This window comes from Lathyrus oleraceus, chromosome 2 (assembly GCF_024323335.1).
Source record: "Lathyrus oleraceus cultivar Zhongwan6 chromosome 2, CAAS_Psat_ZW6_1.0, whole genome shotgun sequence".
Classification (NCBI taxonomy): domain Eukaryota; kingdom Viridiplantae; phylum Streptophyta; class Magnoliopsida; order Fabales; family Fabaceae; genus Lathyrus; species Lathyrus oleraceus.
Window position 1 is genome coordinate 303,308,496 of NC_066580.1, and position 14,620 is coordinate 303,323,115.

General features: G+C 39.4%; 1 protein-coding gene across 1 annotated transcript; it reads right to left on the reverse strand.

The window, feature by feature from the left end:
- Window positions 1–12,064: 12,064 nt before the first annotated feature.
- LOC127122982 (uncharacterized) lies at window positions 12,065–13,906 on the reverse strand. The gene is made up of 7 exons (XM_051053254.1): window positions 13,595–13,906; window positions 13,244–13,501; window positions 13,080–13,151; window positions 12,704–12,999; window positions 12,429–12,611; window positions 12,230–12,340; window positions 12,065–12,155 (listed from the first exon to the last, which is right to left on the reverse strand). The coding sequence occupies exons 1-7, from the start codon at window positions 13,736–13,738 to the stop codon at window positions 12,065–12,067; spliced, it is 1,155 nt and encodes a 384-aa protein (XP_050909211.1). The 5' UTR covers window positions 13,739–13,906.
- Window positions 13,907–14,620: the final 714 nt, after the last annotated feature.

Genomic DNA, 14,620 nt, shown 5'->3' on the forward strand with positions numbered 1-14,620 from the left:
GTCACATACACTTAAGTGGACGTTTTAGCTTGCAGCCCACACAAGTGGTTCTATAAATAGAATCCTTGTGCAAAAGTATTTCACTAGATGAAATTTTGTTTCTCTCTCTCTCTCTCTCTCTCTCTCTCCCTCCCTCTCTCTATCTCTCTCAAACTCACTCACTTAAAGACTTCATTTGTAGCAGTTGGCACTGTGACTGAAGGAATTTGTTCGTGTGGACTGAGTAGAGGCGTTGTCACCATTCAACGCTCGTGATCACTCCTTATATCTACATCAAAGGTTTCAATCTCCATAAGAGGTAACAGTTTCTAACACTGATCATGGCCATTCGTAAGGTTCACTAGAGGAAAAATTTTAATTTCCGTTGCATTTTGGATCATAATTTTCCTTCAGGTGAGTCATTGTGCATGTTGTTGTTGTTGCATGTATTATATGTCACATGCATTCATGTTGTTGGACAAATGGTCAATTGTTGGTGAGCCTCAAATCCCATTGTACGGATTGAGTGGTGTCATACGGTGAACTGACTTTTTGTGTTTTTTAATCGCAATGTCGCGGTTAGCAAGAGTCGCCACCGACTTTTCTTTTATCCAATAAAGAAAGGTGGAAAAGAACAGGAAAGACCTTAATTTAGATTCTTAGGTTCGGGAGGTACATTATACAAAGGGAAGGTGTTAGCACCCTTTGTATCCATGGTTATCCATGGGCTCTTAATTGCTCAATCATTTATGTTTTTCTAGTTTGAAAAAGTGGTTGAGAAATGTGTAGGAAATGTTTTGAAAAGGAGAATTTAACTTTGTAATGATTCTTGAATGAATGTATACAAAGTGGTTATCTCGTTTAATTTTGGAAATAGTTTAGAAAAATATAACTCGGCAATGATTCTAGTATGAATGTATACCAAGTGGTGGTTTTCTAAAAGATGTTTTGAAAGGTGTGGGGTGTGAAAAGTAGTTTTAAATTGTGAATAAGCAATTAAGAGTTATACCTATCCGAGGTCTTTCCGGGCATTTCCTATCCTTATGAGGGTAAAACTGTCCTTACTATTGAGAAGTAAGCAGTTTTATCCTTTGGATGTAGAAGGGTCATCGAAGGGTCATCGATTGGTCATCGATTGGTCATTGAAGGCAACAGTTGTGAGGATACCTTAGCATTCGAAGGGACGATCATCATTTAACCGTAGGCTACACCGAAGGGTCATCGAGGGACAAAGGCAACATTCGAGGGACTATGATGATTTAACCGAAGGGTCTTTGCTAAGTATATCCCCACATTCGCGGGACATGACCGTAATACCGTAATCGGAGGGTAACAAAGAGAGGTCCGAGATCACTTATTTAAAGGCAAAGTTTTACAATTAATTAGGTACCCGTAATCAAGTAGGTAATTATGTCCATATTAAAATCAATACATTAAGATCAATTAAGCCATTAGGGTGGATCATCACCATGAAATTAATACATTAAAATCAATTGAGTAATTCAGGGTGAATCTCCATAAGGGTATCCCACACATAAAGTGGAATACCTAGCCGGCCATTTCCTCGGGAATATGTAAACCTTTACACAATTCAGCACACGGGTTAGAGCATCAAAGTAAAGTATAATTGAAAATTGCACTACAACACAACAGTCATAATCTCAGGCCAAATGATGCAGAATTATAATAAGTCTTGGTTAGATAGACATAAGGCAGAATAGAAAAGAAACAAAGCAGCCACTGTCCCGTTCGCCTCTGCTTCGCCTAGCGAAGGCTCAGCGAATGCTCGCTACAGGCTCGCTTAGCGATGTGCTAGCGAGCGGCCACGGGTTTGGAGTTTGACAGCAGCATGACCTCCGAAAACCTGAACTTTTATGGCATTTGATTACAGGAATAGCATGGACAAACATTCATGATATTCAAGCATATTTAGATTCGCATGTGCCATCAAATTACGTATTCGAAACTTCAATCATGATGCTTTATGTATATAGAGATTACCGATTAAAAGCATAAAACAATAGTGATGCGCAAACCTGCTTGCAACTAAGCTGCTATGTTGAAGAGACTGATCGCTTTTGGTATCGGATGGAGTTGGGCGGCGGTAGCTTCGGAGCGGAGGAGCGGCCTTCAGGGTTTCTTCACTCGGAACTCTCTAAAGTAGCCTCCAGGGTTTCTGTGCCAGGGTTTCTGTCCGTCTTCCTCTGTTTTCCTCCCCTCTTTCGTGACTGAAGCTTGGCTATTTATAATGCTCTTGTTGTGACCTAATGGGCTCAGAATGAAGCCTAGAAATTCTGTTATTCGCAAGCTTCGCTAGGCGAAGGAGTTGCTCGCCTAGCGAGCCAGCTAGTTTGGGCTTTTACTGGATCTGATGCTTCGCTGGGGCGAGTGTCATAACGAAGTGTTCGCTAGGCGAAGGAATTGCTCGCCTAGCGAGCAGGCCAGTTTGGGCCATTTTCTGGATTGGGCCACTCGTGAGCTGGGCCTTTGTTCCTTTAAGGTCAGTGTCATAAAATGTGTCAGAGTGCCCTGAAAAATGTCTTGAAATATTAATGGGCAAATTTTGGGGTATGACAGCTGCCCCTGTTCAATATTCTTGAACCGAGAGAGTAAAATGGTATGTGCACCATTCGTGGTCTGGAGGTGGAAGATTATTGAACACTAAAATGCCCCAAAAATTTGCGCTTGTCAACCAGGAGCTAGTCTTGATGGAGATGGGCTTAAAGATGCCATCCAGGGAATTTGATGATGAGAACTTCAGAGTGCGTCGTACATTAGACGATATCTGAAGACATGGATGTCGTACCGGGTCATACGCTAGCCCGTATAGTGAGTTATCCATTATGCTGTCGACTTCGTTGGGGAGTCAGAGTGTGTTATACGCTGCTGGGGATAAGGGATCAGAATGGATCATACGCTAGACCGCATCTGAATACCAGAGTGAGTTGTTCATTGGGCGGATGACTTTGCTGAGGATGAAAAATCAGAAATGATCGTACGCTAGATCGTCTCTGAGTTGTAGAGCGAAACCTCCATTAAGCGGGTGATTTCACTGGGGATAGAAGATCAGACCGGATCGTATGCTAGATCGTATCTGAGTTGAAGATCCAAATGGGTCTTATGCTAGACCGTATTGGAGTTGCAGGATGAGCCGTCCGTTAGGCTGTGTCTGATGATGAAAGGGGGTAGTCGTACGCTAGACTACACTTCAGATATGTACCGTACACTAGGTAGCATCTGAGGAGATGAAGGTCTAACTGGGTCGTACATTAAACCGTATCTGAGCAGAATGAGCCGTCCATTAGGCTGAATCTGACGATGAAAGGGGGTAGTCATATGCTAGACTACACTTCAGAAATATACCGTACACTAGGTAGCATCTGAGCAGATGAAGGTCTAACTGGGTCGTACATTAAACCGTATCTGAGCAGAATGAGCCGTCCATTAGGCTGAATCTGACGATGAAAGGGGGTAGTCATATGCTAGACTACACTTCAGAAATATACCGTACACTAGGTAGCATCTGAGCAGATGAAGGTCTAATTGGGTCGTACATTAAATCGTATCTGAGCAGAATGAGCCGTCCATTAGGCTGAATCTGATTATAAAAAGGGGTAGTCATATGCTAGACTACACTTCAGAAATATACCGTACACTAGGTAGCATCTGAGCAGATGAAGGTCTAACTGGGTCGTACATTAAACCGTATCTGAGCAGAATGAGCCGTCCATTAGGCTGAATCTGATTATAAAAGGGGGTAGTCATATGCTAGACTACACTTCAGAAATATACCGTACACTAGGTAGCATCTGAGCAGATGAAGGTCTAACTGGGTCGTACATTAAACCGTATCTGAGCAGAATGAGCCGTCCATTAGGCTGAATCTGATTATAAAAGGGGGTAGTCATATGCTAGACTACACTTCAGAAATATACCGTACACTAGGTAGCATCTGAGGAGATGAAGGTCTAACTGGGTCGTACATTAAACCGCATCTGAGCAGAATGAGCCGTCCATTAGGCTGAATCTGATAGTATTTGTGTATGCTGTATTTGCGATAAATGTCTGGGATGAGCTTATAGATGCCATCGTTAGGAGGATGTCAGAATGAATGTTGACATGGAGTATATCTGAAAGATGTAGTTGAATCCTGAATGTAATTGATAAAGATGTCCGTCTGAATGGACCTTTGTTTTGACTGTATCAAGAGGATAATTAACCTGAAAAATAAAGTTAGCTTCATGCCATGTCATGATGCATGAGATACAAATGTTGTATGCATGCGTGTGCTGTGAAATGATGTAATGAGTGAATTATGCGTCTGGAATAAATGAGAGCATTGTATGCATGTATATGTTATGAAATGATGTAATGTATATGATGCGGAATGAAAATTGTATGTAGGTATGTGATGTGAAATGATGTAATGAATGCACTATGTGTCTGAAGCGTTCTTCCAGGGGACTCTACTGGGGAAATAAATCTCAGTCTTCTGGTCGGAGATATTTGTATTGATGATCCTTCCTTAGCTAGGGGTATTTGACTTTTATCTGATGGCAGAGATATTCAACAGAGCCTTGCTGGGGGTAGAAGAGATGACCAGTCTGTCTGGCGATGCCAACCTCTTCTGGGAAATAGCTGGTTTTTGTTGGGGAATGGATTTGTAACCGGACTTGTTGGAAAGCCTGGTTAGACCTTATCCTCGATCCTGAAGTCTTTTAGTAACTGCCATTGCTATTTTATGCATGTATTTTGATAAACATTGATCATATTCAAATGCATATATCAATTCAAGTTAAATCAATGGACGTTTACGCAAACAAAACAGAGAAAGTAAAACAAAAGCATCTTTTTGGAAATGACATTGTATTGATTTTGAAAGAGGGCCTGTAAACATGCAATTTGTGTACAAGGAGACAGAAATCCTAGTAAGAGGAAATCGTCAAGAAAACAAAGAGAAAGCTATGCAGAAAAGGTCCTATTGATTTTAATTCCACTACTGTCATTATGTCTTCAAGCGTCTCATCTCCTGTTGTCGGATAGAAGTGATTGGCTTGTTCAGTCCTTGGAACTTGGTTGAAGCTGACTGAGAACGGGACATAGTCTTACGCTTTAATCCCTAATTTTTGCCTGGACCGCCTTTTCAGGTTTTCAGTCCACCAGGATACCCTTTTTTTCCCCAGCCGCCTTTTTAGGTTTTCGACTTGCCGGGTGTACGTTTTTATATGTTTATCCCTAACTTTTGCCCGAACCCTTTTGGTTCGCCGGGATGCCCTTACTTTTGCCTAGGTACGTCGACCTAGCGGGTCTCTTTTATGCGTAGTATTTTTTAACTATGTCCGCGTTCACAGGATGCGGGAAATCTTCGCCGTCCATTGTAGCAAGTATCATGGCTCCACCAGAGAATACCTTCTTAACTACAAATGGCCCTTCGTATGTGGGAGTCCATTTACCTCTGGGATCACCTTGCGGTAGAATGATACGCTTGATCACCAAGTCGCCAATTTGATATACCTGTCTCTTGACCTTTTTGTTAAATGCCTGGATCATGCGCTTCTGATATATCTGCCTATGACAAACAGCCGCGAGTCTCTTCAATCAAATTTATCTGATCGAGTCGAGTCTGAATCCGTTCATCTTCATCTAAGCCCGCCTCTTTCATGATTCTTAGAGAGGGAATCTGAACTTCCACTGGTAAGATGGCTTCCATTCCATAGACTAAAGAGAACGGAGTTGCCCCTGTCGAAGTGCGCATTGAAGTGCGATAACCGTGGAGAGCGAATGGTAACATCTCATGCCAGTCTTTGTACGTTACTGTCATCTTTTGTATGATCTTCTTGATGTTCTTATTAGCAACCTCCACGGCGCCGTTCATCTTTGGCCGGTACGGAGAAGAGTTATGGTGTTTTATTTTGAACTGCATGCAGAGTTCAGTAATCATCTTGTTGTTCAAATTAGTACCATTGTCAGTGAGAACTCTTTCAGGAGACAGCAGGTTTCTCAAATAGATATTTGATAGAATCCATCTTAGAAGTCAATAAAGTGGTATGATTCAACATATACTGTCTTAGTCGGCGAGCAGCCCAAGCCAAAGCACAGCAAGATTTCTCGAGCTGTGAGTATCTTGTTTCACAGTCGGTACCTTTTGCTAAGGCAGTATATGGCATGCTCTTTTCGACCAGACTCGTCATGTTGCCCCAACACACACCTCATTGAATTTTCTAACACGGTCAAATACATGATGAAAGGTCTTTCTTCAACTGGTGGTATCAGAATTGGAGGTTCTTGGAGATACTTCTTGATTTTGTCATTCATCATTCCATAGCATCTCTTGATTTTTCTTTTTTAGTAATTTGAAGATGGGTTTGCAGGTAGCAGTCAAGTGTGGAATGAATCGGGCAATGTAATTCGAGTGCCCCAAGAAACCTCTGACTTCTTTCTTGTTTATTTCAGTACCCAGATTTACAATTTCAATTGATTCCTCATGCGGCTGTATAGTCTTTTCTTCTTGCAGTAGTCGGGCAAGTTCTCCAGGGACTTCACAATCTTCCTCGCTTCCATCCTCGGCTTGGTAGATCGGATTTTCAAAGTCATAATGAACAGTAGCAGAATTATTATCCACAGGATCCAGAGTGGCCATGGATCTGCAATTTGTTACGTGAGTGTGTGCAAGAAAACATAGCTTGTTTAAAAGATGACAGGAAAGATAAAGAGCGCAATATTTGAATGCAAAAAGGTCCATTGATTTATTGAATATGAATATGCTTATGAAGATGACAAAACCCTTAACAAATTAGCTATTATGCCCCGGGTATAGACATAATGCTTTTGAAATACTAAAATAGCAATAACAATTACTCCCGACTAAAGGAAATCGGGATAGTGTCTTCAGCCTTCCAATTATTGAGTCCGTCACCAATTGTTGGGTAGACCCAGCTATCCAGGTCGCAATCGCTGTCAGCATCCTCTATAGCATTAAGAGTTTTGTCATGATTAGGCAGAGGAGCAGTGATGACCTTAGGAGTCTCAGGCGGATCCAATTCAAATTCTCCGGCGTCGATCATATCCTGAATTTTATTCTTCAACGACCAACAATCGTTCGTATTATGCCCGGGGCTATCGGAGTGATACGCACACCTGGCGTCGGGATTATAACTAGGAGAAGTAGTGTTGGGTTTTGCAGGAGGATCTCTGAGGGTAATTAAATTTGCTTTTAGCATACCCTGCAGTGCTTGTGCTAAAGTCATATTGATCTTCGTAAACTGCCTTCTTCCCGGGTTAATGTGCCTCACAGATTTCTTGTCTTTTTTCTTCTCGAGCAAGAGAGCCTTCAGTTCTTCCTGCCCCTTGGATAAGTTCAAGATCATCTCCTAGAGTTGAGCATTCTGAGCATGGAGATCTTTGACAGTCTGTCCGAGGTCCATTTTTCTGTTTGCATGAAAACCGTGAGAACATTGATCCCTTTAGAACACCTGTTATGCAATGTTATGCTATGCAATGTATGAAATGTTTTCAAGGACTTTTGGAATTTAACTTTGCATAAACTACCAAAAAAGGAAACTTTTTTTTTTTTTTTTTTACAAAATAGAGCAAAGTTAAATCCCTAAGTCCTCGAAATGGTTAGTTCAATGCCATGATGTTATGATGATGTTATGAGGTTATGATGTTATCATGTTAAGTAAATAACAAGCACAAGCAAGTCACACAACCATCATTCCTAAGTTTTAAGGCTTGCATGAGTTCCATAGGTAAGTACCCTCCCCACTGAAGTTTGGTTGGTTCAACCTGTCCTAGAATAGTAACCGGGTTCTAGAAGGATCTCAGATCATCGACCTTTCTTTAAGTCCACTTCAGTGCAACGCCAAATGGTTGACCAAAGCTTCCCTAAAGTCCAATCTCAAAGAGTGTAGTATCGAGTCTCAACCAACCCCAGTCGGAACCGAAGTCAGTTATCTCACTACTTTCTAATGGCTAGGATGAGTCAATTAGGGTTCTAAAGGTCTGGTTAATGCTTTGATGACACCACGCGAATGCCAAATTTTTTCTCAAGTAAACATGAGGAACATCAGGACATCCAAAGTGTCACATTAACCGTAGCCATCATTTTAACCATTCCAGTATACGCCGGATAGTCGCGATGATCTATTGCTACTTACCTAAGGTACACTAGATCCGGGTGTAGGATCTTTCACTCAAGCATAAAATACCCTTAAAAGAAGGAACAGTTTAAAACATAAATGATTTTTAAGGTGACCTCTCTTTGTAATATCCCCAGCAGAGTCGCCAGTTCTGTCATACGGTGAACTGACTTTTTGTGTTTTTTAATCGCAATGTCGCGGTTAGCAAGAGTCGCCACCGACTTTTCTTTTATCCAATAAAGAAAGGTGGAAAAGAACAGGAAAGACCTTAATTTAGATTCTTAGGTTCGGGAGGTACATTATACAAAGGGAAGGTGTTAGCACCCTTTGTATCCATGGTTATCCATGGGCTCTTAATTGCTCAATCATTTATGTTTTTCTAGTTTGAAAAAGTGGTTGAGAAATGTGTAGGAAATGTTTTGAAAAGGAGAATTTAACTTTGTAATGATTCTTGAATGAATGTATACAAAGTGGTTATCTCGTTTAATTTTGGAAATAGTTTAGAAAAATATAACTCGGCAATGATTCTAGTATGAATGTATACCAAGTGGTGGTTTTCTAAAAGATGTTTTGAAAGGTGTGGGGTGTGAAAAGTAGTTTTAAATTGTGAATAAGCAATTAAGAGTTATACCTATCCGAGGTCTTTCCGGGCATTTCCTATCCTTATGAGGGTAAAACTGTCCTTACTATTGAGAAGTAAGCAGTTTTATCCTTTGGATGTAGAAGGGTCATCGAAGGGTCATCGATTGGTCATTGAAGGCAACAGTTGTGAGGATACCTTAGCATTCGAAGGGACGATCATCATTTAACCGTAGGCTACACCGAAGGGTCATCGAGGGACAAAGGCAACATTCGAGGGACTATGATGATTTAACCGAAGGATCTTTGCTAAGTATATCCCCACATTCGCGGGACATGACCGTAATACCGTAATCGGAGGGTAACAAAGAGAGGTCCGAGATCACTTATTTAAAGGCAAAGTTTTACAATTAATTAGGTACCCGTAATCAAGTAGGTAATTAGGTCCATATTAAAATCAATACATTAAGATCAATTAAGCCATTAGGGTGGATCATCACCATGAAATTAATACATTAAAATCAATTGAGTAATTCAGGGTGAATCTCCATAAGGGTATCCCACACATAAAGTGGAATACCTAGCCGACCATTTCCTCGGGAATATGTAAACCTTTACACAATTCAGCACACGGGTTAAAGCATCAAAGTAAAGTATAATTGAAAATTGCACTACAACACAACAGTCATAATCTCAGGCCAAATGATGCAGAATTATAATAAGTCTTGGTTAGATAGACATAAGGCAGAATAGAAAAGAAACAAAGCAGCCACTGTCCCGTTCGCCTCTGCTTCGCCTAGCGAAGGCTCAGCGAATGCTCGCTACAGGCTCGCTTAGCGATGTGCTAGCGAGCGGCCACGGGTTTGGAGTTTGACAGCAGCATGACCTCCGAAAACCTGAACTTTTATGGCATTTGATTACAGGAATAGCATGGACAAACATTCATGATATTTAAGCATATTTAGATTCGCATGTGCCATCAAATTACGTATTCGAAACTTCAATCATGATGCTTTATGTATATAGAGATTACCGATTAAAAGCATAAAACAATAGTGATGCGCAAACCTGCTTGCAACTAAGCTGCTATGTTGAAGAGACTGATCGCTTTTGGTATCGGATGGAGTTGGGCGGCGGTAGCTTCGGAGCGGAGGAGCGGCCTTCAGGGTTTCTTCACTCGGAACTCTCTAAAGTAGCCTCCAGGGTTTCTGTGCCAGGGTTTCCGTCCGTCTTCCTCTGTTTTCCTCCCCTCTTTCGTGACTGAAGCTTGGCTATTTATAATGCTCTTGTTGTGACCTAATGGGCTCAGAATGAAACCCAGAAATTCTGTTATTCGCAAGCTTCGCTAGGCGAAGGAGTTGCTCGCCTAGCGAGCCAGCTAGTTTGGGCTTTTACTGGATCTGATGCTTCGCTGGGGCGAGTGTCATAACGAAGTGTTCGCTAGGCGAAGGAATTGTTCGCCTAGCGAGCAGGCCAGTTTGGGTCATTTTCTAGATTGGGCCACTCGTGAGTTGGGTCTTTGTTCCTTTAAGGTCAGTGTCATAAAATGTGTCGGAGTGCCCTGAAAAATGTCTTGAAATATTAATGGGCAAATTTTGGGGTATGACAAGTGGGTAGCTGATTTCGGAGGTGATGGAATCAGTGAGACGTTACCGGAGGTGATGGTAACGAATTGATGACTTTGATCCTAGTAGGTGAGGATAGAAGTGGTGAACCTAAGTGTTCACGTAATGGTACCACATGCATTGATTCAAGTTGTTAAGTCTCATTGCATTGTATGTTGGTTGCATTTGTTATTGTGTGGATGGTTTATTATATCGTTATTATGTTGGATGATTGTTATGTTGATATTATGTTGGGAATAGTTGTTATGTGGATTTATATGGAATTGTATTGTGAAATGAGTGATGTGCATGTGATAATCTGATGATTATTTGTTATCATGCTTTCCTTTATATAATTATGATATATCACCCCTTCTGTTTGAATGTTGCCTCCACGTGGGTAACGTGCAGATAATTTGTAGTACACAACGCCAAAAAAGACCTATGAGAGCGCTTTTTTTGGCCTTTAAAAGCGCTGCCGTAGGTGGCGCTGCTATAGGTTTTAGCAGCGCTTTTTGTTTACTAAAAAGCGCTGCTAAAGGTTGTCAATAGAGAGCGCTTTTTAGTAAAAAGCGCTGCTAAAGGTGGTATATAGACAACCTTTAAGAGCGCTTTTTACTAAAAAGCGCTCTCTATTGACAACCTTTAGCAGCGCTTTTGAGTAAAAAGCGCTCTTAAAGGTTGTCTATATACCACCTATAGCAGCGCTTTTTACTAAAAAGCGCTCTCTATTGACAACCTATAGCAGCGCTTTTTAGTAAAAAGCGCTCTCTATTGACAACCTATAGCAGCGCTTTTTACTAAAAAGCGCTCTCTATTGACAACCTTTAGCAGCGCTTTTTAGTAAAAAGCGCTCTCTATTGACAACCTTTAGCAGCGCTTTTTACTAAAAAGCGCTGTCTTTTCCTCTAGTAAAATAACAAAATGCTGCCTTCAGTTTAAGCCTACCATTTCAACCTGTAATATTTTTTGGGAATAATCCCATAAACCTGTAAATCAAGCCTCTCTAATTCAAGCATTTGGAGTCATAATTCAAGCATTTGTAATTTTTTAAACCAACACAAGCAAACCAACACAAGAATGAACACATTTGGAGTCATAATTCAAGCAAACCAACACAAGGATAGATAGGCACTGAACACATTTGGAGTCATAATTCAAGCATTTGTAATTTTTTAAAGCAAACCAACACAAGAATGAACACATTAATCTATCCATGAAATTAAAGATATCACTAAAATTATAAAGAACTATACACAAGTCAAAACTAATATGTTATACGGCCTATTTGGAGTCATAACTAATCTGTTAAAAATATAAAGAACTATACACTTGCCAACCAGAAACCATTCTTCATCAAAGTATTCATGTTATTTTGAAACCATTATATACTAATTAATCTTTTCTCAATAAAATATTGACACAATTCCTCCTTGATTTGTTCCAACTGCAGTCTCGTGTAATGAGCACACTTGTATTCATCAAAGTACTACATAACAAAACATAATATGCATGATTTAGTTAAAAGTAATAAATAATATGAAATATTCGATAAATATTAAAACAAATCCTAAGTTATAAATCCATACCGTGATTGGAATCTCTATTTGATTCATATTAATGATTTCCCTCATAAACCTCATTACAAAGTATCCGCAATCGATACCGTTGCGCTGTAGAGGACACTACATAGAAAAAAAATAAGAATGTATAGTTATCTTTTCTTATCAAGTAGCATCACTATTATAAGCAAAATTGTGAAAATTAAAGTACCTGCACTTTTATCCACGTAATGTTGCTGGATTTAGTACGTGGTACTCGAGCTTGTCTTTGAGATCGGAACACTTTTATTGATCTAACAAAATAAAAACATATATTTAGAACAATCTCACATAAATATACACGAATATTTAGAACAGTCTCACTTACGTATCAACTAATTGCTTCATATCCGGATAATTTGTCCATTCACCATCTATCGAATTCAGAAAATATACCACTTCTTTTAAAGGATCAATAGCAAGCAACAACCAGTGACACCTATAAATTAAAACAAAAGTTTATATGGAATTTTTTTACGTAAAAGAAACAATTAAAGATTAGAATAAACTTAGAATTAAAATCTAACCCTGAATTATACGGCCAAAGATACAAGTTGTTTGTACTGCTGGCCATGAATCTCTTGACTAAGTACTCTCTACATGAATCCGGTTCCCTACAAATTAATGCTTTGTTGACCAGGGAGGAAGACACGAAACGGAATCTGTTTGACAATTGATCATTCCCGCGCATGAAATTGTCATACAAGAACCTTCAATAAAAACATAATAAACATTAGACTATTTTTATTGAAATGTGTAAATAAATTGTTCAAGTAATTAAATAATATATAGATCGGATTACCGGATGTATGTGTGTATAACACCGACGCCTAATTCTTGATGCCGAAAAATATGTTCCAGATCTTCTTTTCCGATTGTTTCGGTGCATGAATAACCAAAGATATCTTCCTCCATATCCAGTAAGCGAATAGCACCAGCTGTTGCCATATCTGATGAGTCAACAAGTGTTTCAAGAGATATCTGGTATCGAGGCACAAAAGCACCTTTTTTTGGCAAATAAGTCACTGGAAGATCCCTTTTGTTTTTCTGTCGACTACCAATTTTCTGGCTCAGTTGTTGTGACCCTTGAGCAAATACCTATAAATCATATAACATAGGTAAATTATAAAATCATGCATTTTTTGATTCGGATCATATAATTAACACTTTCAATATACCTCTTTTTGTGATGCAACAGACTCGTTGTGCCGCAAAATCCCTTTATCCTTAGATGCGGGTTTTGTAGGCGTCTAAAATTACCATGTAAAAAAAATTAACTTAACGGTTCAGAATTGACATTTGAATACTAAAAGATTCATAGTGGTTTTTGAATTCAACATACCTCATCATCAATGAAAATGAGATCCAAGGGCCATGCAACAAATGATCCTATTGCATCTCGCAGCAATGTTGTCTCTGAAACAATGTCAGGTATCGGTAGCAACGCATCCTTATCTAATACAACATCAACCGATACTTTAAGGTGTCCATCCGGGAGCGATCTATGGTGAAGTAAATCTCCCGAAGTGTTGTGCACTTTTCCCTTGCCAACTAGGCGATAAGTCGGTGACGATAAGTATAGCTGACAAGATGAAATGCCCTAAACCAATAATAAATATGTTACTTTTAATGTGTATATATTTCAATTAACATAAATGTGCTATTTTAATTTCAAAATAACATATATAATTACCTCGGGAAATTTATTTTGACAATTGATACTGGCTTTCTCACTAGTTTCTTTCAACTGTGAACTGCACTTTTCCATACACCTATATCTCTCATTATCCTTTTGCAATTGAAGAACTTGCGCTTGTAATGCCTGCAACGTCTCCATCACTTCTTGATTGCTAGGATTTCTTCTCCTTGGATTCTTATACAAGGAAGTTGGAGTACAACCATGCCCTTTACCCCTCACCCGACCGGGATACTCAGGAACATTTAGTGCTCTACTAAGTACGCTCCTGTTCTCCTGGTCCTCAGCTGTGCTTATCGATTGAGATAGGGTCTCCTGAAATTCATTTACATATCGGAAATTATTAGTGGAGATAAAAAAATTAATTATATATTATTAAACTTTTGATTTAATTAAAGACACAATGTTCTACTTACACATTCATCATAAATATGTTGAACGTCATCCCTAACAGTTCCATCCTTTCCCACACGAGCTTCTTTCCACAAAACATGTGGCGGAAGTGATGTTGCGTCACTTTTCGTCTCGTCTAACTACGCATTGACACAAATAATAAGATAATCAATTATAACACATTGAGACAATTAATAAGATCGTAGCATTTTTGTATACTTACAATTTTTTCCTCTAAGCGTGCATATCCCAAACGCCCTTTTTTGTATGCATACGTGGGATTTGACGCTCTCTCGCGATTTGTGGCACTCACTTTCTTGAAATTTTCATCTCTTCTTTGGGCTACAAAAGCAACCCATTCTTCTTCTGTAATGAAGATCGCATACTTCACTGGATATTCCGGATCATATTCAACAAAAAAATTTTCTTTGTCCTTAAGATACTTGTTTGTTAAAAACGTTCTCCACCCTCTGTGTCTTTTTCCGGCCAATTGAAGTATATACTTTTTTCGGATAGTTGTATCTTCAATGTTAAAAGACCTCTACGAAAAAATATTGGAATAGAGTGTGTTAGTATAAGTAATTTAAACACATTATCGTCAATATAAAGAAAATATAAACAATCATATAT